This window comes from Myotis nattereri (genome assembly GCF_964212035.1).
Source record: "Myotis nattereri genome assembly, chromosome: 3".
Classification (NCBI taxonomy): Eukaryota; Metazoa; Chordata; class Mammalia; order Chiroptera; family Vespertilionidae; genus Myotis; species Myotis nattereri.
In genome coordinates, this window is record NC_138077.1 from 215,998,977 (window position 1) to 216,025,545 (window position 26,569).

At 56.6% G+C, this 26,569-nt stretch overlaps 1 protein-coding gene across 1 annotated transcript; it reads left to right on the forward strand.

Moving 5' to 3' along the window:
* The first annotated feature begins 1,235 nt into the window (after window positions 1-1,235).
* SSU72 (SSU72 homolog, RNA polymerase II CTD phosphatase) lies at window positions 1,236-25,608 on the forward strand. The gene is made up of 5 exons (XM_081085592.1): window positions 1,236-2,165; window positions 12,967-13,110; window positions 22,990-23,129; window positions 23,390-23,508; window positions 25,317-25,608. The coding sequence occupies exons 1-5, from the start codon at window positions 1,987-1,989 to the stop codon at window positions 25,416-25,418; spliced, it is 684 nt and encodes a 227-aa protein (XP_080941718.1). The 5' UTR covers window positions 1,236-1,986; the 3' UTR covers window positions 25,419-25,608.
* The last annotated feature ends 961 nt before the right edge of the window (window positions 25,609-26,569 follow it).

Consider the following 26,569-nt stretch of genomic DNA (forward strand, 5'->3'; position numbering starts at 1 on the left):
ATGTGGCTCGCAAGCCACAGTTTGCCGACCACGGAGCTAGGGTCATCATTGATGTTTCTCTCTCTCTCTCCCTCCCTTCCTCTCCGAAATCAATAAAAATATATATTTTTAAAAAGTTAAGTTTTGCCCTAACCGGTTTGGCTCAGTGGATAGAGCGTCGGCCTGCAGACTGAAAGGTCCCAGGTTCGATTCCGGTCAAGGGCATGTACCTTTGGTTGCGGGCACATCCCCAGTGGGAGGTGTGCAGGAGGCAGCTGATCCATGTTTCTAACTCTCTATTCCTCTCCTTTCCTTTCTGTAAAAAATCAATAAAATATATTAAAAAAAAAAAGTTAAGTTTTGGAATCTCAAATGTTTCCCATAACTACTGAGAAGCTCCATTACTTTTGGTCACATTGTCCATTTAGTTAGAAATGCGCATGAGGAGCGACGGTGGTCTTTAAACATAAATTCAGCCGGGGTCCGTGCAGGAGGGAGACCTTGGAAATACTCAGATAACTGAGACCGTAGGCTTTTCTCTGGAACAAGGGCCCAGACGGGCTCCATCGGCGCAAGCCGCCTGCAGGCTCAGTACCGGCCGGTCCCGCGGAGCACAGCCGGGTCACAGAGGGAACGCCGAGGGCCCAACCGCCAGCTCCGGAGGGAGAGCCCGCGGTCAGGGCACGCCGACCCGGGGGAGGCCCTGCCACTGAGCACCCGCCTCCGAGGGCAGAGGTCCGGGGGGACCCGAGGAGGCGGCTGCCCCGCAGTCCGATCTGGTGGGTTTTATGAAGGGAAACCACGCGCACGGGCCGCGTGCCCCGAGTGGCAGCGAGATGAGTGGGTCCTGGCACCACCGGGCAGGTGCTGGGCCCAACACCGGCCAGCGCGGAGGAGTCACGGTGCTGGTTCGGGACCATTCCCGGGTGCAGGTCACAGCCCAGGACCCGGCACCTGGCAGGAGGCAGGGATGGTCCTGGCCTGTGTCAGAGCAAACATTACCGTCGTCCTCCCCGCCTGGCCAGTGGCTGAGCGACAGGGTCACTGGGACCGTCTGCGTCCAGACGGAAGCGGACTGACAACCACCAGCCCGGCCCCCCGGGGGTCAGGCCAACGTGTCAACTGAGAGCCCGACAAACACGGCCTTCTAACAGGAAAAAAGAAAAGAGACAAAACCCCAGGTCCCGGATAAGGGCTGCAGAGCTTCCGGACACACGGCGGGAGGTCGGGTCCGGGAGGACTTACCCTTTAGCTCCGAGCCGAGGAGGAGCACGGAGCTCAGCCGGCCCGGTGGACGCCGCTATGCCCGCTCACCCGACCTGGAGCGACGGGGACAAGGGGCCCCAAATAGGCCGGAAGTAAGTAAACAGTCGGCCAGGTGTTCATTCAGCAAAAAGGATTTATTTAGGGGTTAAAAAAAGAAAAAGCAAGCCTGTAGGAGCAGCCGCGGCCAGCCTGGTAGAGGTTTCCGCCCGGAAGAAAATGGAGGAAGGACATCCGAGAGCGGAAGAGGAAGTTAAGAGCAGGGCCAGCCACCAAGCACGTGGAGCTGCGTCCCGACCCCAGAGCCGTCCCTGCGGGCTTCTCCCGGCGACGCGGGAGCGAGGGAGAACCCGGGGCCCCAGGGGATTCTGGGGCGCGTAGAGCCGCCCGGACAGGCGCCGGGTCGCGCCCAGCCACCTCCCACGCCTGTCTGGGCCGGCGTGGCGTCACTGCCGGCGACAGCGGCGGGACGTTCACGACGCCTCGCGTCACTCTCGGCGACGGCGGCGCGGCGTTGTGACGTCAGCACGCCGACGCGGTCGGTGGGCAGCTCCTGTGAGGAACGCGGGCTTCGGCTGCGCCCCCTCGGAGCAGAGACGAGCTCGCCCGCCCGGCGCCCGTTGGTGGGCCTCCCTCCGCCCGCTGCCCGGCTCCAGACCGCGCGGGGAGGCCTGCGGGACGCCGGGTACTCTTCCGCGCCGCGCGTCCCGACGCGGTACGTCGTCGGCGCCGCCGCTTGGCGTCATGACTTCCGGGAGCCGCGGCCGCCATCTTGGTCGCGCGGAAGAGCCGCGCCTGGGTGGGAGTCCCGAGCCGGAGGGAGCGGACGGTGAGGCCACCGCCATGCCGTCGTCGCCGCTGCGGGTGGCGGTGGTCTGCTCGAGCAACCAGAACCGGAGCATGGAGGCGCACAACATCCTTAGGTAGGTGGGCCTCCGCCCTGGCCCCGCGCGCCCCGTCCCCGGCCGGTCCGCCGTCCCTCCGGCCCGAGCGGGCGAAGGCTGCCTCTGCTCTCCCCGGCGCGTCTGCGGCCGGGCGGCCCCTGAAGGAAGCGCGGGGGGCTGCCCGGCCCGGGCTCTTGGACTCCGGTGGCCGAGCTCTGCGAGGGGTGGACAGGGCGCGGTCGGCCGCGCGGTGCGCCCACGTGTGCTCAGCATCGCGGGGAAATCCAGGTTCGAAGTGAAAACGTTCCCGCGCCCCCGGAACCGCAGAGCTCCTGGGAGACCCGGAGGCTGGAGCTCGGCCCGCCCGCCTGGCACGCCCTCCGGCGCATCGGAAAGTGGGGGGCCCGTCTGGCCCAGACGCCGGCTTAGGGTCCAGGGCGAAGCGCCACTTACCACCTGTTGGGAAGCCTGCGGGACGTGACCTCAGCACAGGAAGAGGCTTTTTAAAAAAATAGGGAAACAGCCGTGTTGCCAACGTCAGGAATTTGTGTGTTTGCTTCTAGCCACACGTTCAAGTCTCGAGTCAGAAACCCTCCCCAGCCCCATGGAAAGGCCCCGGCGTCTCCGGAGGGCGGTGGAGTGGGCGCCTCGCGTGATATTTTGGCGGAACTCCTCCTCGGGGGCCCTGGTGTCTTTAGTGAGAGTTTATTCTTGCCTGACAGCGTTTTCCCCTCGGTCACTCACATTATTGTGACAGTAAAGCACAGTGGGAACTGCCTTGGCTCCCGGCGCCCCTGTGTGCGGATGGGAAGCACCGCAGAGCCTGGCTGCTGTGACCCGCCCTGCCTGAGCCCCGGTGACTTGGGGAGAGCGGGGCCCCCGCACTCGGGTTTCCCTGCTGAGGCGGGCAGGGTCCCGTGGCCATGATCTGCTAGGGAGGAGCTTGCCGCCTCCCAGCCAACATCGGCGGCCCGTCCGCAGTATTCACGGGATGCCATTTTTGGGTAGCGTGTTATCACACGCTTTGAACCTGAGAAGTCTATGTGCAGGTTATTTTTAAACTGTAAAGTTATTTTTTTTATTTATTTATTTTTTTAAATATATTTTATTGATTTTTTACAGAGAGGAAGGAAGAGAGATAGAGAGTTACAAACATCGATGAGAGAGAAACATCGATCAGCTGCCTCCTGCACATCTCCCACTGGGGATGTGCCCACAACCCAGGTACATGCCCTTGACCGGAATCGAACCTGGGACCTTTCTGTCCGCAGGCCGACGCTCTATCCACTGAGCCAAACCGGTTTCGGCATGTAAAGTTATTTTAAAACTAGACATATGCTGGAGTTACATTGTGCTGGGTCTCACCCCCCATCTGCATTATGTCTCCAGTCATTAAAAATTGGGTAAATTTATTTATTTTTTTTAAACATATTTTATTGATTTTTTACAGAGAGGAAGGGAGAGAGAGAGTTAGAAATGTCGATGAGAGAGAAACATCGATCAGGTGCCTCTTGCACACCCCCCATGGGGGATGTGCCCGCAACCCAGGTACATGCCCTTGACTGGAATCGAACCTGGGACCCTTCAGTCCGCAGGCCGACTCTCTAGCCACTGAGCCAAACCGGTTTCGGCAAAATTGGGTAAATTTAAGCAGAAGAATGCAGCGTTCACACCCCTGGAAAACTACTCAAGGGAACTGATATTTAATGTTTTTAATTATAATAACAGGTGCTGTGGAGACCACCTCATCCTGCTGGTTCTGGCTGGTGATCCTTTGTTTAAGTCCTGCTACTAAGTATTTGTGTAATAAAGTTGGGATGAAATCTTAGAAAAGAAAAAGCTTAAAAAATTACCTGCAGCAACTTTGTGAGTGATATCGGTTTCAAAGTCATGCCTGTCTGATGCCCTGGGCTGGCCCCGGGAGCTCAGTTGGTTAGAGCGTCAGCCAGATAACACCAAGGCTGTGGGTTTGATCCAGGTCAGGGCACACACAAGAATCCAAGGCCAAGTGCAGAAATAAGTGGAACAACAGATCGATACACAATCCCCCCTCCCTACCCCTCTCTCTAACATCCTATATAATAAAACGCTAACATGCAAATAGAACAAACGGTGGAACAATAGGAACAACCAAACAACCGGTCGCTATGATGTGCACTGACCACCAGGGGGTGTGTGCAGAACATGGCAGACATTGGCCATGGGGGTAATGGTGGAGCAGGTGAGAGGGGGTGCCAGACCAAGGCGGGGCACCACTTGCTGTCATTGGGGAGAGCCTCTGGTGGTTACTAAAAATTCTTTGCTTCCACACGCCACAGTCCCAGCTGGCACTCACACCCTCTGCTGGCGCCAGAGCCACCGCTCGCACCCGCTGCCAGTGCCCGGCGTTGGTCCTGGTCCCTCAGCGCCATCCGCGGGTGGGAGTGGTGACTGCTGGCCCCGATCGCCCCTGTGTGCTTCTCCACCTCCCTCTGCTCCTGAGGGGTGAAAGGGCAGCAGCTGCTGCTCGCACCATTGACAGCACTGGCCCCGCTAGCACCCGCTGCCGGCACGGCCCCAGTCACTCCACACTGTCAGCAGGTGCAAGCGGGGACAGCGCCGTCAGCGTGTGGGGTGTCGACGTGTGGGGTGTCGACGGGAGCAGGGGCAGTGGCGGGAGGGGCCAGGTGGGGCTGAGGAGGATGGGCCGAGACCCATCACTGTGCCTACTGCAGCCTCACGGCCCACAGTTCCTTTCAAGGTGCACGAGTTCATGCACTGGGCCCCTAGTCAATAAATAAAAATGAAAAATAAAAAGATAGCAAGTTGTTAGTAGTTGATAGGGGTGGGAGCCAGCACAGCACTGGGTCTCCCGTGGGAAGGGGGCAAAACAAGCCCGAGCAGGAGTTCTCTGTGCTTTTGCCGAGTTTACTGTCGTTCCCGTTTACTCATCACGAGGGCAGGATGAGGGCCAAGGAGGTAAGTTTAGGGTAACTCGTTATTCATGTGAATGTAAGGTTCTTTTAGACGTGGCTCTTCAATTTCTAAAATGCCTATTTGGGGAGTGTTTTCCTTTGTTAAAAAAGTAACCTTTGTTTGCAAAATTCTCACTGAAGAAAACATGGAAGATGAAGATCACTCAAAATACCATTTTTCTGTGTCTGATACACTTAAAGGGAGATCAAAACGAAGCTCTGTAACCTCTCTCCACATCATGTGAACATGGCCTGGTTGCAGTACTCATTTCTGTGGTTTTTTTAAATTATTTATTTGAGAGAAACATGGATTTGTTGTTCTGCTTATTTATGCATTCATTGGTTGCTTCTTGTATGTGCCCTGACCAGGAATCAAGCCCTTGGTGTGTCTGGACGACACTCTAACCAACTGAGCAACTTTTCCAGGGTCACTTTCATTTTGATGCTTTGAGTTTGAACATCTGTTCCTGTGGTGACAGCCAGTGGTTGGGACCTTGGGCAGGGTGACTTGTATCCAGTCTCCCGTTAATAGACATTTGAGTGTTCTTGTTCTATTTTGCAGTTGTACAATGTCAACATCCTTGTGCCATCTAAGTATCTGCACATTTTCTGGTTATTTCCTTGGCATAAATTCCTAGAGGTAGAGTTACATTTTGATACGTTTTTGCCAGACTGCCTTCCAGAAAATACCTATTTATAAAATTTTCATTTCCTCACAATCTTTTCATGCTACCAGGGCAGAAGTGTGGATCTCACCTTCCTTTATTTTTAAATTGCTTTGATATTGAACAATTTTTCATGTCTTTCTCACTGTTGAAAAAGTACTTACGGCTTTATGTATTTGGATTTTTTACAGGGCTTAAAAGCATCTTCAGAAACTTACTGAAGGTTTCTGTTACAGTTAGGAGAGCTTATGAAAGTCAGATTTAGAGATTTAGACCTTAAAGGTGATGTTTGTGGAAAGCAAAGAAAAATGATGTGGTAGATGGAAAAAAGCAAGAAACTTGTGTGCAGTCTGGTTACAAATACAAAAGAGTATGCATAGGAAAACAAACAAATATCGAAAAGAATGTGGCTACCTGAACACACTCTGTCGTTAGTTCTCAGTGAAACCCTGTTTTGTTGTTTTTGCCCTCTTGAAATCAGCTTGGACTGCATTTTTTTTTTTTTTGACAAGAATACAAGTGATAATGAGTGTTGGCACTTTCTAGAGCTAGTCAGAATGTTCCCTGGGGTGATCATTTTTATCTTTTCAGACTAAAATTTTTCAAATACCAGTGGGGGGGGCGGGGGCATTAGGTTTTTAAGGTGTTGGAAGACTGTATGCTTCCACAGAGACTCCTGTTCTTTGTACTTTGTGGATTAAGATTTCTCTTTAGAGCCAATTCATTTTTTGTTCCAAACTACCTCCTAGATGTTAAGAGGCATGTTGATTTTTGGAAGCTACATTTCTAATTGTACATGTAGCAATTCAAAACAAATTTTATTTTTATTGTTATTTTTTTTTAATATATATCTTTATTGATTTCAGAGAGGAAGGGAGAGGGAGAGAGAGATAGAAACATCAATGATGAGAGAGAATCATTGATTGGCTGCCTCCTGGCACGCCCCACACTGGGGATCGAGTCCACAACCCAGGCATGTGCCCTTGGCCAGAATCGAACCCGGGACCCTTCAGTCTGCAGGCCGATGCTCTACTCACTGAGCCAAACCGGCCAGGGCTCAAATTTTAAAGACAGACTTCTATGAGTTGCTGGGCTGAGTTCTCAGTCACAACTCCCTGGCTGTGTGGTTTTGGGAAGGTGAGTAGGGGCTGCAAACATGGGACAAACAGGTGAGCCCGTCTCTGGAGCTCCTCTAGCAGGTGCTTTCCCAGCCCCATCTGACTGCGTCTGGACACCCTTAGATGCTCACAGGCACAGGGGAGGAGGCGCCGCCCAGAGCAGGAGGCCCCAGCTTGTGAGGGACCCGAGGGGCCCCGGTCATTGTAGATGTGACAACCAAGACTCAGGATGGGAAAATCTGGGTTGAAGGAGGGATCCAGGGGGTGGAGGTGGGGATGCCACAGTCAACTGAGGCCCTGCAGTTCTCCGATCTTTTTTTTTTTTTTTTTTTTTTTAATATATTTTATTGATTTTTTTTTTACAGAGAGGAAGGGAGAGAGATAGAGAGTTAGAAACATCGATGAGAGAGAAACATCGATCAGCCGCCTCCTGCACATCTCCTATTGGGGATGTGCCCGCAACCCAGGTACATGCCCTTGACCGGAATCGAACCTGGGACCTTTCAGTCCGCAGGCCGACGCTCTTATCCACTGAGCCAAACCGGTTTTGGCAGTTCTCCGATCTTGATGGTGCTCTCAGATCTTCACATCATGTGGGCCCCAAGCCACAAGGGGAGAGAAGGCGCTCGGACCTCCTCCCACGGGAGCAGTGTCTCAGGCTGCCTGAGGTGGTGTGGTCACACACCTGGCACATCTCAGGGTGCTCCCACTCAAGGTCCCCAAAACCTCTGGTCTGAGCACATTTACAGAAACTGCTTACTAGGATGGGTCAGCTGGGTCCTGCAGCCTCTGTGGCTGCATCTTTGATATCTCAGCTCTGGGAGAACTTAAAGGAAAAAGGAAGCCAACTGGAAATGATGTGGAAAGGTGACTGGGTCTGAAGTCGGGTCCTGGGAATGGCAGAGGACCACGGCCACCTTCATGGGCTCTGAGGGCCTACATGGTTTTTGTCTTCAGAAGCAGGACAGGTTGGAGAATTCTGTTTGAAGGTGAACATTGAGACAGAACCAGGGACACCAGGCATGGGAACAGCCCCGACGGCTGCTCGTTCTTCCCTGCGTTTGGGTCTTCTCCGGCCCTTCCAGACGAGGGCAGGCGCCTGAGCCGGTGCAGCCGGCGGTGTGCGTCCCAGTCTGGGACTGCCTTCTGCTGGTGCTGGAAGGAAGCACATGGATGATGGTGGTGCTGGTGCTGTGTGGAGGGGGAGCCCCCAGTGGCCAGCAGAGCAAGGTGGCCTGTGAGAAGACGGGGCAGGAGGGTGTCCAAGCAGGGCACCGACCGGGCAGTCTAAATGGCACATTTGTCACAAGTTCAAGGCACAGATCTGCTTAGAAGCTGCTCCGTTTCATTCTTGGCCTGTGGGATCATCATAAATGAAATCATAGAAAATGTTTATTGGAATGTGTTTAGGGCCCACAATTTGCTGGTGAGACATAACTTTTATTGGAATGTTGACATTTCAGAGTGTGTCTTCCCCGTCCTGGCCGGCTCACAGTGAAGTTGCAGGCAGACTGTAGGTGAGGTAGCTTGGGAGCAGCTGGTTGTGCTCTGTGGGCATGAGGTCCCGTAGCTAGCGATGGGGCTGAGGAGCAGAGACTTAGCTGTGGGGGGGACGTGGTGAGGGCACTGTCCCCACAGGCTGCTCCCGGGGGCTGGCAGGTCTGGGCTCCCTCGTAGCCAGAGGAACGCTGCCCAGTAGGTTAGTGCTCGCACTGCAGCACTGGCCCTCTTACGACTCTTCTGGGTTCTTCTGGTGCTCTTCCTAACGGGAGCATTTTCCCTGTAGTCGTTGGATAGCAAGGGAAGCAATTCTATACCCCCACATTTAACATTGTCTTGGATAGGTTTTGTTTATCTTAGAGGGAGAGGGAGGGGGGGAAAGAGAGGGAGAGAAACATCGATCAATTGTCTTCTGCTTGTGTCCTGACTGGGAATCAAACCCGCCACCTTCTGGTGTAGAGGACATGCCCCAACCAACTGAGCCACACTGGCTGGGGCAGATAGGTTCTTGATGAAAGATTTTTGTACTTGTGAAGGTGTTTGGTAAACACTTGTCTGGAAGGTTAGATTAACATAGAAAATAGTTGACCGTTGAAACAAAGCCTGTTGTCAGGAATTTTATTCTAGCCCTTGGTTCTCTTATGTAAGAAACAGATTGTCACACGGCACAGCTGTCACACGCAGGATGGGCTGTTATGTCGTTGCACCAGCTTAGAAGAAGCAGGGCTTTGCTGCTAATTAGCCTTTGCCACTTGTGAGCATTTTGTTGGGGGAGGAACAAACTGCATTCATCTTATTTTTAAACATGGTTGGTGACGATCTCAGAGTCTGGAGGGCGGTGAGGATGGCAGCAGGCAGTTCCTCAGAGAAACCCAGCCAGCGAGGAGCCTTGTCTGGGCGGTCGCGGGGAAGGCTGGGCCCGGTTACCTTGGGGATGAGTTACTGTCAGGGCTATGGGGAGTGTTCCATCTGGACACCCAGTGAAACCTCAGACCCAGCATGACACGATGAGTGCAGGAGACAAGCCTGCCAGGTGGCATCCCCGCAGGTCGGACCCAGACAGCTGCATCAGGTGGAGGGGAAGGCCCTATAGGGCAGCGGTTCCCAACCTGTGGGTCGCGACCCCTTTGGGGGTCGAACGACCCTTTCACAGGGGTTGCCTAAGGCCATCGGAAAACACATATATAATTACATATTGTTTTTGTGATTACTCACTATGCTTTAATTATGTTCAGTTTGTAACAATGAAGTTGGGGGTCACCACAACATGAGGAACTGTATTAAAGGGTTGCGGCGTTAGGAAGGTTGAGAACCACTGCTATAGGGGGTCTCCCAGAAGCCTTCTGGACGTGCTCCTCATTGTCCTGTGTCCTGGATGTTTTGTTTATTTTTTCATCCCCCCCAGGAGCTGAGGAGAGAGATGGGTCTCTTTTGACCACTGCCTGTCCCAGCACCTAGTGAGCTTCAGGAAATACTGTCGAATCAAAATGGCAGGTGAACCTGCTGCCAGGAGAAGTGGTGGTTTTTCACATTTGAAATGTCACCGTTGGGGCTTCCCGACTCCTTTGCTGTGGCTCGGATGGACTCGCTGGATAGTTCGTCGATGATTTCAAGTGTGGCTGTGCTTAGGCTCATTTTAATACATTCCTTACTTGTTTTTTGTTGTTGCTTTTAGAGAAAGAGACATTGATTTGCTGTTCCACTTGTTTATGCATTCATTGGTTGGTTCCTGCCCTGACTGGGGATTGAACCTGAACTTTGGTGTATCAGGACAACGTTCTAACCAAATGAGCTAACCGGCCAGGGCCTAAGCAACTCTTTTTTGTTATCTTTTTTTATAGTATATATTTTTTAATTGATTTCAGAGAAGGGAGAGAGAGACAGAAACATCAATAATGAGAATCATTGATCGGCTGCCTTCTGCACACATTCCTGGGGATCGAGACTACAACCCAGGCATGTGCCCCGATCAGGAATCAAACCGTGATCTCCTGGTTTATAGGTTGATGCTCAATGACACTGAGCTACGCCAGCTGGCCTCGACCCCAAAAATTATCTCCCGAATATCCAGTTACCTCATTGCATCACAGCTGAGACACTGCAGGGTGCACTCCAGACGCCCTCAGGTCCTGTGTGTTTTGTTTTCCCGTGCACATAAGTCATGGATATGCACGCTGCACTGCAGTCTGTTAAAGTGTGCAGTAGCACTGTCTAAACCAGCCGTGGGCAAACTACGGCCCGCGGGCCGAATCCGGCCCATTTGAAATGAATAAAACTAAAAAAAAAAAAAAAGACCGTACCCTTTTATGTAATGATGTTTACTGTGAATTTATATTAGTTCACACAAACACTCCATCCATGCTTTTGTTCCGGCCTCCGGTCCAGTTTAAGAACCCATTGTGGCTCTCGAGTCAAAAAGTTTGCCCACCCCTGGTTTAAACCAACAATGTACATACCTTAGGATAGTGGTCGGCAAACTCATTAGTCAACAGAGTCAAATATCAACAGTACAACGATTGAAATTTCTTTTGAGAGCCAAATTTTTTAAACTTAAACAATATAGGTAGATACATTGTTCTTAACTTAATTAGGGTACTCCTAAGGCTTAGGAAGAGCCACACTCAAGGGCCCAAAGAGCCGCATGTGGCTCGCGAGACGCAGTTTGCTGACCACAGGACTAGGAAAAACACTTTATTGCTAAAAAGTGGTAATCATCATCTTAGCCTGCTAGAAAATGGCACCGTAGCCCTGGCTGGTTTGGCTCGGTGGAATAGAACGTCAGCCTGTGGACTGAAAGGTCCCAGGTTCAGTTCTGGTCAGGGACACATGCCAGGGTTGCGGGCTTGGTCCCCAGGAGGGGGCGTGCAGGAGGCAGCCAATCAGTGAGTCTCATCATTGATGTTTCTGTCTCTCTCCCTCCCTTCCTGTCTGAAATCAATAAAAATGTATTTAAAAAAGAAAAGGAAACGGCACCGTAGACTTGCTCGCCACAGGCCTTCAGTTTCAGTGTCTGCACAGCTGAGTGGAGCGGTGTTTCTGGATGTGGTTTCACGTGACTCGTTTAGCACGACCGCCAGGAGGCAGGGCTCGTGAAAGACGTGCGGCCTCTGGAGGCAGACCCAGCGTGGGTCCAGGTACGTGTTGAGCAGCTGCTTTCGCACTTCGGGTCTCTCCTGGCCACAAGTGTTCTCCCTGGTTACTGCACACCTTCGGCCCACATGCTCCTCAGCTCGCGGTTGAGGCCCAGGCCTGGCTGCTCCCTCCACAGGGACCACCCTGCCTTCTGCTGGGCACAGGCCTCAGCTCCACGCCGGTCCTTGGGGAGCTGTGGGTCTCAGCACATCCCTCCCGCTGGCCAGAGAGGCAGCTCCTGGTGCCCTAGGGGTGAACCAGTGAAGAGGTGGGGGAGCTGGTGCTTGTGGGCTTCTCAGTGCCCTGCTTTCCCATGAGTCCCTCTGCCCTCGGGGAGCCGTGCGGGCGGATGGGTTTCACACTCTGCGGAAAGGCTTGGTTAAATAGCCATTAGGTTGCTGGAGCATTGGCAGCGCCTTTAGGGCACTTGCAGGGGAAGTGGCTTGTTGGGGCAGTTCCTGTGGGGCAGTGGTCAGCTGGGAGGCCAGCTTAGGGGAACGGGACCTCCAGAGAAGCAGGTGCGGCCAGCCTGGATGACCATGACCCCTGTGGGGATCGAGCAGGCAGTGGGTTCCTGTCGCTGCCTGGTTCCCACCGCCATGGTTGAGGTGACTTGTCGGGCTGGTTGGGGCTTTGACAGAAAATACTCCTTTTCTTGTATGTTACCTGGATTGGTGAGGGGCAGGGTGGGGACTGGGCGGAGGTGGTCAGCAAGTCTGATTGGTGGCTGGGCCTGTTGCCCTCTGGTCACAGCACACACTTGCGGACGTCCTTACGCCTGGCCTCCCTCTCCGTCGGGATGTGCAGTGGCGGCCCGTGGGGAATGTCACCGCTGAGTGCCTGGCCCTCGGTTGGTTGGCCACTCATCTGTTTCCCCGTGTTCTCTGACCAGTTCTGGGTTCGGCGCACGTGCTGCCCCTCACCCTTTCTCAGTGGCAGGAAGTGCCCTGCTGTGTGGATGGACCTGCAGGATCCGTCTTGGGTGGTTGAGTGCCGCTGCCGACAGTTCTGGGGCTGGTTGCAGGTGCATGTGGGGCGTGGGGGCTCCCAGAAGTGAGAGGTCGGGTGGCGGTGACACCGGCTTTCACAGCTGGACACTCGGATGCCAGCACCTTATCCAGAGGCTTCCTAGTCACTCAGCAGCTCCGCCTGAGTGCGGCCTGTGTCCCGTTCATCTAGCAGCCATTTGCCATGCCCGCTGCGCACTGGGCTCCGCTGGAGGTGCAAGCGTGTTGTGGGAGAGAACCGCGTGGCAGGCAGCCCTGCGTCTCCGTTATTTTCGGTTTCATCTGGTTTTTGTGTAACAGGCTACATGACTCTCTAAAATTTGAATAAAGTACTTAAAGCTCAGTATTTAGAAGCATGCTTGCGAACACCAACGGGTACTCATTTGTGTGCTCCCGCCGCGCCCGCCTGCGGCCCGTGTCCGACTTCACCCAGCTGTGACCTTTGTCTCCTTTGTGTCTTTCAGCAAACGGGGGTTCAGCGTCCGGTCCTTCGGAACGGGGACTCACGTGAAGCTGCCAGGGCCGGCGCCCGACAAGCCCAACGTTTACGATTTCAAAACGACATATGATCAGATGTACAACGATCTCCTTAGGAAGGACAAGGAGCTGTATCCCAACGGGTCCCCCTTTTCAAGACCCCAGTGTGGTGGTCTGTGGCACAGGCATCGTGCTGACCCACGGCGGGCGTCTGGGAGGCGGGGGGATCGTGGCCGCCGCTGGGTGCTGTGCTGAGTCTCAGCTCAGAGAACTAAGTGCGTTTCTAGTGCTGCTTGGGCAGTGTGAGAGTCAGCACCCTGGGGGCCGTGGACACGTAGGGCACGCAGACAGACACGGGAAGTCCATGGTGACAAGGTCATGATATCACACAGATGAGATGGGGGAGGGAACCGCAGGCTCCGTTGCTTTTCTCACTGCAGGGCCGCCTGCTTTCCTGAGCAGGCAGGTGTGTGCCGGTGGGTGTGCATTGACCCACACCGGCCGGCGGCTGCACCCACCTCTGGTGATGTCTCTGGAAGGTCAGATCCATGAAAGGCCTCGTGTGTGAGCAAAGGAAGCCGGATAGTAAGTGACAATTTGAAGGAACTTTGCTTTGCCTCAGGCACAGGCAACAGGCTGGCTCTGCTCCCTCAGACTCACGAAAGAAAGGGTTTTGTGCTTTGTTTTTCAGCTTAAATAGCACATTTATTTTCTCACCGTTGAGGGCAGAAACCCACGTCAAGGTGTGGGCAGAGTTGGGCTCTCGGAGGCCGCTCTCCTTAGCTTGCAGGTGGCATCTGCTCACTCTGTCCTCACGTGGTTTTTAAGGGGACGGTACTTCTTAAATATAGTCTTGTGAACGTGGCACCGAGCTGTGTGTGGTTAAGGTGATCGCTGCCGGGGTTTTGACCAGGCACCTACCACCCTGTGCTGCTGTGGACTCCTGGGCTTCTGCCATCAATGCGTGACGTGTAGTTCTCAGGGTGGAACCCAGCTGAATTCGGGTGAAAGGGATGTAGCACCAAATGGAACGCTTGGTCTCCATGTTGGCACAGGTGTTAATAGGCCACAGATGTTCTCTGTCCATCTAGATTCGTTAGCCGGGGTGGCCCGGAGGTCTTGTAGCTGGTGTGTGAGCCCCTGCTCCTGCCAGGCTCCAGGTAGATGTGGGCGGGGGCACTGGGGCAGAAACAGGCACTTCCTGTCGGTACTGCAGTGGGCCTTTGGGGGTCTGGGTGGCACCTGGAGCCAGTCTCCCAGGTTGCGTGCTGGGCGGGCGGGAGCCCTCGCAACTGGGGCAGTGCCTGTTCTCGGGCCCTTTCTCACAACCCCAGGCAGAGCCTGCATTGGGGGAAGCTCCCCGAGTGTTTCCAGTGGTGAGTCCTCACTTGTGTGCTCCCTCCATGTTGGAGCAACTGCTCTGCTCACATTCTTTTTTTTTTTTTTTTAAACTATATTTTATTGATTTTTTACAGAGAGGAAGGGAGAGAGATAGAGAGTTAGAAACATCGATGAGAGAGAAACATCGATCAGCTGCCTCCTGCACAACTCTCACTGGGGATGTGCCCACAACCCAGGTACATGCCCTTGACCGGAATCGAACCTGGGACCTTTCAGTCCGCAGGCCGACGCTCTATCCACTGAGCCAAACCGGTTTCGGCATGCTCTGCTCACATTCTTGGGCCAGGAGGGGAGGCCGGGCGCTGGCTGGCCGAGGAGCAGCCTCAGGACAGTCTCCCAGTCCTTGGAGCTGAGGCTGCCCTTAGCCTGACAGCAGCGTTAACCAGGGTCCCTTTTTCCTGGAAAGAGCTGCGTTTTAGCCCCAGGCTCCCGTGTGCTTGGAGCTTATCGTGAGACCCTGGCTGGTTCTGAAGATACTCTGTCAGCAGCGTTCACGTTTAAGCTCACTCCCACAGGAGCAGCGAGAACGGGGTGGTGTGCTTGCACACTCCTTCAGTGCTCACAGAGGCCCTTTCACAGTGGCCGGCAGCTGACACATTTTTAAAAGAGGAAATCCAGAGGGACTCTGAGCAGGAGGGTGATATGCGTGTCCCTGATAGTTCAACAGGAGCAGAACCCACTTTTCAGAACTCGGTGTCCCCCCCAAAGCATCTGTTCCAAAGACAACTGCGCACACGTGTGTGTGTGTGTGTGTGTGTGTGTGTGTGTGTGTGTGTCCGCCCCATGCGTGCCTCTGCCATGTCAGGAAGCGGGGGGTGGGGGGTGCTGTGCCCACTGTCACCAACAGTACTTGTCTCCTGGCGACCCACCCTGTGTAGGAAAGCCCCTCCCCTCTTGGTTGCCCCACAAAGCTGGGCATGTGGCGGGGACAGGACACCTTCATTGCTTGATTGACTTCACGTGGGTGGAAGTTCTGTCTCCTGGAGGGTGGGGGAGGGGCAGAACAACCTTGTGCTTGGTGCTTAGCGTGACCCAAGTGCAGCCCTTGCCCAGTAATGGAGAGTATCTGCTCCAGGGGTCACTAAACACTGCAGACGCCCAGAGTGAGGGAGGGGAGAGGCATCTGTGAGTCGCCCTGGCAGTACGTACGCGAGGGGATCCTTGATGAGTGATGGGACCAGCATCCAGCTCAGGGGCTAGCGATTTGCTTGCTTACTCATTTGCTCCTGATTTGTGCAGCTAAGAGCTAAGCCCCGTGCCTGGGACAGGATGCCTGGTTGGTGTTTGCAGAAGTGGCGGCTATCGTATATAATAAAGCGGAATATGCAAATTGACCATCACTCCAACACACAAGATGGCCTGCAGGGGAGAGCACTTGGGGGGAACCAGGCCAGCAGAGGAGGGCACTTGTGGGGGGACCAGGCCAGGAGGGGAGGGCAGTTGGGAGGGACCGGACCAGCAGGGGAGGGCACTTGGGGGGGGGGGGACCAGGCCAGCAGAGGAGGGCACTTGTGGGCCACCAGGCCTGCAGGGGAGGGCACTTGCGGGGGGGGGACCAGGCCAAGAGGGGAGGGCAGTTGGGAGGGACCGGACCAGCAGGGGAGGGCACTTGGGGGGGACTGGGCCAGCAGGGGAGTGGTTAGAGGGCAGGCAGGCAGGCGAGCAGTTGGGAGCCAGTAGTCCTGGATTATGAGAGGGGTCCCAGATTGGAGAGGGTGCAGGCTGGGCTGAGGGACGGAAACACACCCATGCATGAATTTTGTGCACCGGGCCTCTAGTAACCAGTAGAAAGCTAGAAAAATATTTTAAGACAGTGGTTCTCAACCTTCCTAATGCCATGACCCTTTAATACAGTTCCTCATGTTGTGGTAACCCCCAACTTCATTGTTACACATTGAACATAATTAAAGCATAGTGATTAATCACAAAAACAATATGTAATTATGTGTGTGTTTTCTTTTTTTTTATATATATATATTTTTTTATTGATTTTTTACAGAGAGGAAGGGAGAGAGATAGAGAGTCAGAAACATCGATGAGAGAGAAACATCGATCAGCTGCCTCCTGCACATCTCCCACTGGGAATGTGCCCACAACCCAGGTACATGCCCTTGACCGGAATCGAACCTGGGACCCTTCAGTCCGCAGGCCGACGCTCTATCCACTGAGCCAAACCGGCTTTGGCAATGTGTGTGTTTTCTGATGGTCTTAGGCGACCCCTGTGAAAAGTTTTTCGACCCCCAAAGGGGTCGTGACCCACAGGTTGAGAACTGCTGTTTTAAGCTGTAACGTGGGGCAAATGAATTTTCTTTGTTGTTGATCTTCACCCAAGGATATTTTTTCCATTGATTTTTAGAGCAAGGGGGAGAGAAAGAGACGCATTGATTGGTTGCCTCCCACACCCACCCTGACCGGAGCCGGGGATGGAATCTGTAGTCCAGGTACATGCCCTTGACCGGGAATTGAGACCCTTCAGTGTGCAGGCTGATGCTCTCAACCACTGAGACACGCCAGTCAGGGCTGGCAAATGACTTTTCCATGGAGAGAGTGACAGGTTCTGGAGGCGGCCTGCATCTGCCCAGTGCAGCCAGGCCTCAGGTCCCTGCGTGCACTGGCGTCATGGTATTCGCAAGGACTGGCCTCAGTAAGGTTTGGCCAGTTGTCCCATTAGGAGCAAAGGACTTGATTAAATAGCTGGTGTGGTTTTCTCCACCAGCAGGAGCAGGAATTAGGTTAGTCACAGTTTCGTTACCATTTTCCTTTTGGGGATTGTTTACTAATAGTTCAGGAAACCCGAGTTCACCTGACCCTCCAGACGAAATCTCCTCTGAGTTGCGTTAACAAGGGAACTCGAAAAGGGTGGTCTGTGGTTTGTGCAGTTTGTCCAGCCAAAGGGCAGCCCGTGGCTTCCGTGCGTCTCCCAGGGCTGTGCCGCTGTCTTGGCAGCTTCCAGAACATTGTTTCCGTCCCAGCTCTCCCAGCCCTGCACTGCCCACCCTCTCAGTGGGTCCCCCTCTTCTGGCGGTCTACAGCTGGAGACATGCATGGTCTCCTGGCCGCTGCTCACACCAGCAGGGTTTGAGGTTGTCCATGTTGTAGTGTGCATCGGACGGTCTTTTTTCTTTTTGAGAAACAAATGCCAAGTTTGTTCCATTTCTTGCATTTGAGTATTGCTTGATGACATCTTTGGCCTCCAACTGTTGGTTTTTAAGTGCACATTTTCCCCCTTGACCTTAAATTTTCTTCCCTTTGCCACGAGTTCACATGAATACAGAGTGGCTTAAACGTAGTGTTTCCTGTGGGCACTCGTGTAGCTCCGGGGGGTCATTTTCCACACTTGAGCTTCCTCCCAGGAGCCCCAGCTCCTGCTGAGGAGCCCGGCTGAGCCGGGAGCGTCCTTGGGGAGCCTTTGGTGGAAAGACGGTCGCCTGCTTCTAGTGTGGAATGGCCAGCCTGGAGCTGCGCGGACGCCGCGGGCGCGGGAGGAGGGGCTGGTCTGTCAGGAGGCTCTGGGCTGTTTGAAACCTTTCGGTGGATAGCGGCTTTGTAAATTACAAACCCACTTGCCTTAAAAAGCAAGTGAAAGCCTGCCTCTAAACATGTTAGTGGGCTTTGAACACGTGGCCAGTTGTCCCTAAACATGGATTTGAAATTCTAATGTAACCCCTCCCCGAGCCTGTCCGCGTGCGTGTGGACGGCGCAGGAGCCTGTGCCCAGCACCTCTGCCTCCGATCTCCCGTCCGAGCCACTTAATGCCTCTCGGTCTCATTGTTTAGGCCCTGGCTTAACGTGTGTGTGTACCCACCACTTCACTGTGCACTTCCTTCTTACCGGGGGAAAGCTAAAAATAAAAACGATTGCTCGCACTGTATATCCCACAGCCTCCTGACCTCCGTGCTGGGTGTGCGGTTAGTGGGCACAGCGCTCGAGAGGGGCCCGTCCTCTCTGAGGCCCCCACACCATCACTGTAGCTGCAGCCACTGGGCTGCTCCAGAAACTTCTTCGGGTCTCGTCAGACGTGTTCCCAGCTGGCCCGCTTTCTCGTGCTGTGCTTGGTGGGTGGGAACAGCTGCCTGGTCCGCCCTCCAGGCCTGGCGCACTGTGCTGGCGTCCCTGGCGCCCGCCTGGCGCCTGCACGGGCAGCATTGGGCTCTCCCTGTCGCGTTTCACCCTGTCGGCAGCTCTGTGTTTACATTGTTTTTTTAAATGATGTTTGTTTATTTAACAAGCTGAGCAGAGCCGAAGGCTGGGGTGAATGAGGTGAAGCCAAGGGTCACTTGGGGGTCTGGACATCCGCGGTGCCCTGGCCATGCTCACTGTGCATACTCGCCCAGGCCTAAGGGGTGGACCTGGTCTCCCCCCAACACACACACACACCAGGTGTGTTGAAAGTGGGTCACCTGACCTAAAGCCAGGGGGGTGGGGCCATTGCAGACCCGGCAGAGCTGGCCGCCCTCGTCTCAGGGCAGCAGGGCAGCGCCTCTTCGAGTGGACTCGGGTTCCCACGCTCTCGCTTGTGCAGCCTACATGCTTTGCAGAAATTGCTTTGATTATGAAATGAGTTTGAATTTATTTCTTAATATAAAAAGTGCTGCTCGAAAGCTTTTGTTGAGCGGTTCTGAGGGTGGTTTGAGGCTCCCAGCTGGCCCCACAGCCCTTTGGGAGGTTCTCCAGCTTAAAGCTGCTCTTGGCCGTTCTTCCTCTCCCCCGTGTGCCAAGGGCTCCCCACAGGCTCCTGCCCTGGTGCCGGCCCTCCAGTGGGGGATGGGCTCCAGGATGCACCTACCTGGCCAGCAGCCGCTGGGCCTGGCCTGTGGTCATGGGAAACGTCTTGTATCCGTGCTGACTCCACGCTTTGCCAGGAAAATGTAGGATGCGACAGGCCTTGGGGGTGTCACCTGTATCCGCGATGGGAGAGGGTGGGTTGCTTCTCTGGGTCGTGGGAGGATTGGGAAGGAGAGGGTGGCAGCCACTCCTCACCCTGGTCCTGCTGGGTGTGCTTTGCAATGGTTCCCACATGTGGTCCCTTCAGCCTGTGCTGCATCTGAGCTCCAGGTGGCCATGGCCGTGGCTCTAACTGGCGTAGGAGGATGGGGTATGGGATTTCAGGGGTGCGGCCCTCCCATGGCAGGGAAAACTTTCTGAGGGGGGTTCAAAGAGAAGGGTCCTGAGGGAGATGCCAGGCTGAGCAACCAGGGGTGCCAGCCTACCTGGCCCTCAAGTCCAGAGCTCGTTGGGCCACTGCCCCATTCAGTTGGGGCTGGTCACAGGTAAAGGCAGACATGTTGCCGCTGCATCATAAAATCTAAGTGAGCTGTTCCCGAGATGGGCTGGGCAGCTTCCCTGCTGAGGAACCGCCTGTCCCCTGGGTGCCCAAGTAGTTCCAGCTGCAGGGGAGGGGTCCCTGGACGGGCACACCCACCAGGCAGGGGTCAGAGGGGATGTGGAGACACCAGAGAAGGGGTCACTCACTGGCCAGGAGTCGGACCTCCTGGCTGGGGCTGCTCCTCCTGGTGGCTGTGGAATTGGGACGTGGCCCTGGGCTTCCCCGTGGCACAGGGCCCTCCTGCCCTCGAAACAAGGGGGGGCGGGCGCAGGACCCATCCCAGGGAGAGTGTGCCTGAGCTGGGCAGGCGCAGCCTAGTCTGCAGTGTCAGCCCAGCCCAGTGCAGCTGGACCTGCTGTGACCGCCTTGGTGGTCCCAGGGCCCTGCCTGAGCCCTGGGGAGGGTGTTCCCGTGGGCACTTCTGAGCCACAGTGCCTTTGAGGACCACCTCCCCCCCCCCAGGGGACTTGGGCCCCACTTGAGAGTTTGTGCCTGACATTTGTTTGATCAAGTTTAAGATTAGAAGTTAAATTGGGTGACAGGATCCCAGTGCAGAGCTGGCTCCCTGACATGGCCCACCTTAGGGAGTGTCAACCACAGAGGATTTGGGGTCACCTCCCAGGCTGAAGTACAAAGTGGGGACACCTGAGCTGGGTGTGGCAGCACCTGGGGGCCAAGAGAAGTCGGTGTCGGCCAGGGCGTCCTGGGCTCTGAGCAAGCCTCTGTGAAGCAGCTCTGAACATCCTGTCAGCAGAGCACGACCACGACCACAACCCGTCCAGCCTGGACTTGAGCAGATGACCCCACAGGTGCAGGGGTGGGGTTGGGGGGCGGTGAAGGTTCTGGGCCCTGGTGGTTAGGAGGGAGCGTGGGGGGGGCTGCACTCCTGCCCTGTCCAGGGGTGCTGCCTGGCTTGGGGTCAGGGCTTTCCCTGCCCCGGCCTCCCTGCCCCTTCCTGAGGTTGGAGGGAGTCTTCCTACCCGGTTGTCGTGCTCCCCGCTGTGCTCCCTTCCTGCCCTTGGGAAGTGCTCTGTGCACCCAGGACTGGGACTTGGGGAGCGGGGCAGGGGGGCATGGCAGGCCCCTGCCCATCATCAGGGCCTCAGTGAGGGCAGGGGGGGAGCCCTGCTGCTACGGCCTGGTCCTTTCTCGGGTTCCTGCGGCACATTCCCTTGCTCTCTCTTGCTTTGAGCCGAGTGCCCACAGGGGTCTCTGGCCTGGCCCCCAGCTCCCGCTGCCCACGCCCTCCTGCTCCCACGCAGCTGGGAGCCCTGCACCGTGAGCACCAGCAGCTTCCAGGGATGGCCACGGAGAAGCAGAAGGGCCCTCAGGGCCTGGGTGCAGGTGCTCCTGCCCGCTCCGTGCCCTCAGCAGGTGTCCCTCAGAGCCAGGGCCCACCTGCTCTGTCCTCTCCTGGGCCTGGGAAGGAAGCCGCCGAGGTGTCCCCGAGGCTGAGCTCTGGAACCGCAGCTCCTGTTTCACACGGAGTCACTGCAGGGGAGGCCCAGCCAGGCCCGTCCTGCCCGCCGGCCACAGGGGCACCTGTGCTGGGGGCGGGGGTGGGGGGCGGTCAGCCCTGTCCTCCTGCTTCCCAGTGCCACTCTGGGCCTCAGGCCCCCTGTGCCTGCTGCTCCCAGGGTGTGCCCTTGGGTTCGGGGCTGCGTGAGGGGCACGCGCTGCAGGTCCTGCTCAGCAGGAGGCCTCCTGGGCTGCGGAAGCTCTTCACTGACAAAGGCCTGGGGTCTGCTGCTCCCAGCAGCTCGCCCCTCACAGCCCCTCCCAGCCCCTCCCTCTGGCCCCAGCTGTGCTCTGATGGGGGCTTTGTCCAGGTGGCAGGCTCAGTTCATCCCCATCCCCCTCCTGCCCCTTGTGGCCTGAAGTGGGGGTTCGAGAGGCTCTGGGTCTCTGGGAATGAAGGCAGGTGGGTTGTGGTTTCCTGCTCAAGGGCTGGCGCGGGCACCTCCTGCCCTTGGTCCTGCTTGGCTCTGCGCAGGCCATACATCCTTGGAATTTGCCAGAAAATAGTCCCGAAAGGCCACTGTTTTACTTCCCTGTCCCGCCAATGAGGGCCGGGGTCTGGTTCGCCAACGAGCCTCACCCTCCTGTGACATCACCCAGACCTGAGCGCTGGTGGTCCTTTCCCGAGGGCCGGGCTGGTTGGGGGGCAGGGGAGCAGGGGAGGGGCTGACCACAGGCTGAACCTCAGCCTCGTGCCGAGCCCGTGGGGTGGGGCTGGGCGGCAAAGCTGCAGGTCGCTGGCTTCACTAACTTAGCTGGAAAGTGTCAGGAGCCAGAACACCACGGCTAACAGTCTAGCGTCGTTTTAAGTTAAAACTGTTTGATAAACCACTTAAATACATTATGAAAGGAAGGGAGGAAATGTATTGTGAGTAATCTGAGCTGATTTAAATAAATTGTCTGGGAGACATTGAGTGTGTCACTCAGAATTCCCGCATCAGCTGGTCTGTACCTCTAACGTGGAGTTAACAAGATGCGTCTTTCCTGTGGTCCGGAATGACCCTTACAGGCCACCCCCTCTCCCTGGGGCCCCAAGAACACACGGTCACTGTGTTGGGTGGGGGTGTGACCCTGTCTGGAGGACCGACCCCCAAGGAGGGCCTCCAGCTCAGGGGTCACCTGCTTGGCGTGGACCTCATGTGGGGGGCCCCTTTCACTCTGTAGTGATCCCGGCACCTTCCCTTTTTGCTGCCGGGTTTCTGGGATTGCGTGGCTGTTGCTGAGCCAGGCTGGGTGGCTTTACGGTCAGCCGTGTTCTTGGTGACGGTTGGGTCGGCGTGAGCAAAGCTGCTGCGGGGCGAGTCGGGCAGCGGGTGGGTCGGCGAGAAGGGTGGCTGGAGGTGGCCGCCTCAGGTCTCCACTTCTGGAACCTGTTGGTCTGGAAGCTGTGGCCTGGCCGGCTGAGGTGGGCAGGTCCTGACGCCCATCAGGACAGGGCCGCCGTTTGCCTTGTCCTCTGCAAGGCCTGGGCGCTCCTGCCCGTGGAGCCTGGCAGCTCTGCCTGTGCAGACACCGCACAGCTGAGTTCATGACGTCTCCCCTGAAGTCCTGGCTGGCGGGGCTCCGTGGATGGAACGTTGGCCCTTGGACTGAAGGGCACGTGCTTTTGTTGCAGGCTCGATCCCAGGACCCAGCCTCCCACCTGGAGGTCTCTCTCTCTGTTTCTCCCCTACCCTTCCACTCTCTAAAAATCGATGGGAAAAGATCATTTGGTGAGGATTAACCAAAAAATAAAGTAAATAAAGTTCCTTAACCCCGTGCCCAGCTACACGCAGAACGGCATCTTGCACATGTTGGACAGGAACAAGCGGATCAAGCCCCGGCCAGAGCGGTTCCAGAACTGCAGAGACCTGTTCGACCTGATCCTCACCTGCGAGGAGAGGGTGTACGACCAGGTGGTGGAAGGTGAGCCCCGGCCCTGTGCCTGCTGTGCCATTCGTCCCTCATCCTCGCCCTCTCCCGGCCCCAGGGGGCCCACAGCCGGCCGGGAGGGCCTGGCAAGGGGCTTTGGCCCATCATGTTCAGGGCAGAGCCTGCTGAGTGCTTCTCCCAGGACAGGCGAGGGGTGAGGTGGGGCCTGGTGTTCACTGGATCACAGCCATTTTGAGGAGGAGGTTTGGTGCTCGGCCAGGGCAGGTGACGTCGTGCCGTTTCTGTCCCCTTAGATCTGAATTCTAGGGAGCAGGAGACCTGCCAGCCAGTGCACGTGATCAACGTGGACATCCAGGACAACCACGAGGAGGCCACGCTGGGGGCCTTCCTCATCTGCGAGCTGTGCCAGTGCGTGAGTATCCGCCCGCCTGGCCTGCTCTGGCTGTGCCAGCACCTGGGGACGGGCGGCAGTGCTCAGGGTCCAGACCCAGGTCCTGCACCTGAGGGAGCCCACGGTGTGAGAGTCCATAGCTGGCTCTGGGCAGTTCGCCTGTGTGTGAAGCTGACAGAAGGCAGTGGTTGCGGGGGTCTCGCTGCCATGAAGCTGCCGTGTGTCAAGGTGTCAAAGGGCCCCAGGGGCTCTACACCCCTTCACTCGTCCTTCCGGGCGGCCGGCCCCTGTGGCCCTGGGCACCTCCCTTGTGTGGAAGGCCAGGGCTTGTGCAGCCACCGCAGCTGTGCTCAGAGCAAAGTGTCTCTCTTACGGGTGACAGAAGCACCGAGCACGGAGGAGCCCACAGCCCTGGCTCTGCCCTGGTGCCTGGGTTTCGGTGAGCTGGCGTGAGTGACAGAAACAGGAAGAAACACATGGCAGGAGCATCGGCCTGCGCCCCAGGGGTCCCAGGTGTGATCCCCAGCTGCGGGAGGCGGCCCATCAGAGTGTCTCAAGTCAATGGTTCCTCTCTTTTTCTCTTGCCCCTCCTCCCCTCCCTTCCACTGTATCTATAAATCATTGGAACCAGGCTGGTATGGCTCAGTGGATAGAGTGTCAGCCCGCGGACTGAAGTGTCCCAGGTTCGATTCCAGGCAAGGGCATGTGCTCAGGTTGCAGGCTTGATCCCCAATAGGGGGACATGCAGGAGGCAGCTGATCAATGGTTCTCTCTCATCGTTGATGTATCTCTCCTTCTCCCTTCCTCTATGAAATAAAATAAAAATATGTTTTTTTAACACAAAAATCAATGGGAAAAACATCCTTGGGTTAGTATTTTTTTTTTTAAAGTTTAACCAAGAAGTCTAGAGATAGGTGGGCCCTGCTGGTTTGCTCTGAGGGACCCAGCACAGCTTCCATTCCCAGTGTGCCTCATGGTCCAGTGTGGCTGCTGAAGCTCCAGCAATTGTGCCCATGATCCAACCGTCATGCACGAGAAAAGGCTGCAGGGGGAAGACATGTCCCCGAGGTTACACGTGTGACTGGGGTCACCCCGGCTGAAGCTGAATTATTGGGGGGGGGGGCGGCGCTCTTCAGAGGCCTTGGCTGCAGTCCAGCTGGCCACCCAGGCTGACCCCTGGCAGCACCTACGCTTTTCAGGGCAGTGGTTGTCCACCGGGGCGCCTGGCCGTGTTTGCACACTTGTGGTCTCACAACTGGGAGGGACGTTGGTGGCAGCCGGTGGGGAGAGGCCACAGATGCTGCCACGCACCCTGCACGGGACGGTACGCCCCCCACTCGGGGGAAAGGGACTGCCCTTCTGTGCCCGGTGTCCATTGAGTGAGGGTCCGTAGCTGCAATCCATGTGACTTTTTTTCCATTTTTTAAATATATTTTTTATTGATTTCAGAGAGGAAGGAAGAGGGAGAGAGAGAAACATCAATGATGAGAGAGAACCGTTGATTGGCTGCTTCCTGCACACCCCACACTGGGGATCAAGCCCCCAGCCCGGACATGTGCCCTGACCGGGAATTGAACCCTGAGCTCCTGGTTCATAGGTAGACACTCAACCGCTGAGCCAGCCGGCCGGGCTCCATGGAACACTGGACACACTGGACAGCAGGCCCTGGTTTCAGAGCCCAGCCCCTTCCCTTTGCGCGCTCCCAGGGGAGGGCCTGGGGCCACCCGGCATGAGGAGTGGGAGGCACGGTCAGCACCCGCGGGGCTGCTGGGGCCTCGGACCCTCACCCCACTCCCCCTCCTCCCGCTCAGACGCCTCTCTGCCCGCAGATCCAGCACACGGAGGACATGGAGAACGAGATCGAGGAGCTGCTGCAGGAGTTCGAGGAGAAGAGCGGCCGCACCTTCCTGCACACCGTCTGCTTCTACTGAGCCAGCAGCCACCCGCCCGCCAGCCTCTGCGCTGCCTGTTGTTAATACTTGTTCCTTCCACCCGTTCTGGCCCCGAGGGCTGCTGCCCAGGGATGGCCCCTGCGCTGTACATAGTTTGGCCCCACAGCTGTCAAGTTCGTGTCCCACCCTCGTTACTAGTGTGAAATTAAAGTGTTTTTCTTTAAGCAAAGCATTGTCTGCCTGCCATTCTGTGTTCCCTCCCCGACCTGGCTGGGCGGTCAGACACCTGGGAGAGAGCCTGCAGGTGTCCAGTGAGCAGCTGCAGCTGCCTCTGCTTTGTCCTGAGCTTGGCCTGTCTCGCCCCGCACAGGTCCCTCTGGAGGAGGCAGAGCTGGGTGCCCGACATGCCCCCCGACGGTCACTTAGGGGTTCTCTGCTGGGCTCTGTGGCTACAGTCCAGGGCCCGGCTTCCCGGCACCCAAGGGTTTCTGCAGCCACTGGGGCTGCTGGCAGAATGGGGCTCTACTCCCTACGGCACCTGCCCCCACCATTGACCGCCCCCCCCCCTCCCCAAGTAGCCGGGCTTCCCAGTGACCCTCCTGGTTCATGCAGAGGAAAAGCTCGGTCCTGCGGGGGGTGGGGGGGTGCAGGCAGTGCAGCCACGTGTCCTGGGCTGTGGGGGAGGGTGGACTCGTAAGCCTCCCCAGGCCCCAGCATCACGGAGCTCCCAGGCTGCCCAGTCCGGTGCCGGAGACTGACCCTCGGGAAGCCAGGCCGAGGCTGGCGCTGCCCCAGCCGGGGGGGAGGGGGGGCATTCTCTGGCTTTTGCTCAGCTGTCCTGGGCCCTGTGGTCAAGGCTTTGGAGTGACATTCCCGGCAGCTCCCCAGCGACCCTGCCGGCCTCCCCACCGAGGGCTGGGCGCCCGGCTGCTGAGATACTTCCCCTGACAAATGGGGAGGAGGGAGCTGCGCCCAGGGCCCTGGATCGCCACTGGGGTCGGGACGTGCGCTGGGCTCCAGAGCTGCTGGGCAGGCGACCAGGGCCCCGTACTGACCAGATGCCCCAGGGAGGGGTAGGGGGCGGGGCGGGGCGGCCGCGTGGTCCCTCCCGGAGGCGGGCGCGCAGGGAGAGGGGGCCGAAGCGCGCGGAGCGAGGACGGGAGGGAGGCAGGGCCGAGGGCGGAGCGGAG

Coding starts and splice junctions, on each gene's coding strand:
- SSU72 (XM_081085592.1), top strand. CDS start 1,987: ATGACTTCCGGGAGCCGCGGCCGCCATCTTGGTCGCGCGGAAGAGCCG. Junction 2,166..12,966: donor GAGGCGCACAACATCCTTAG/GTAGGTGGGCCT, acceptor TGTGTCTTTCAG/CAAACGGGGGTTCAGCGTCC. Junction 23,130..23,389: donor GTACGACCAGGTGGTGGAAG/GTGAGCCCCGGC, acceptor CTGTCCCCTTAG/ATCTGAATTCTAGGGAGCAG.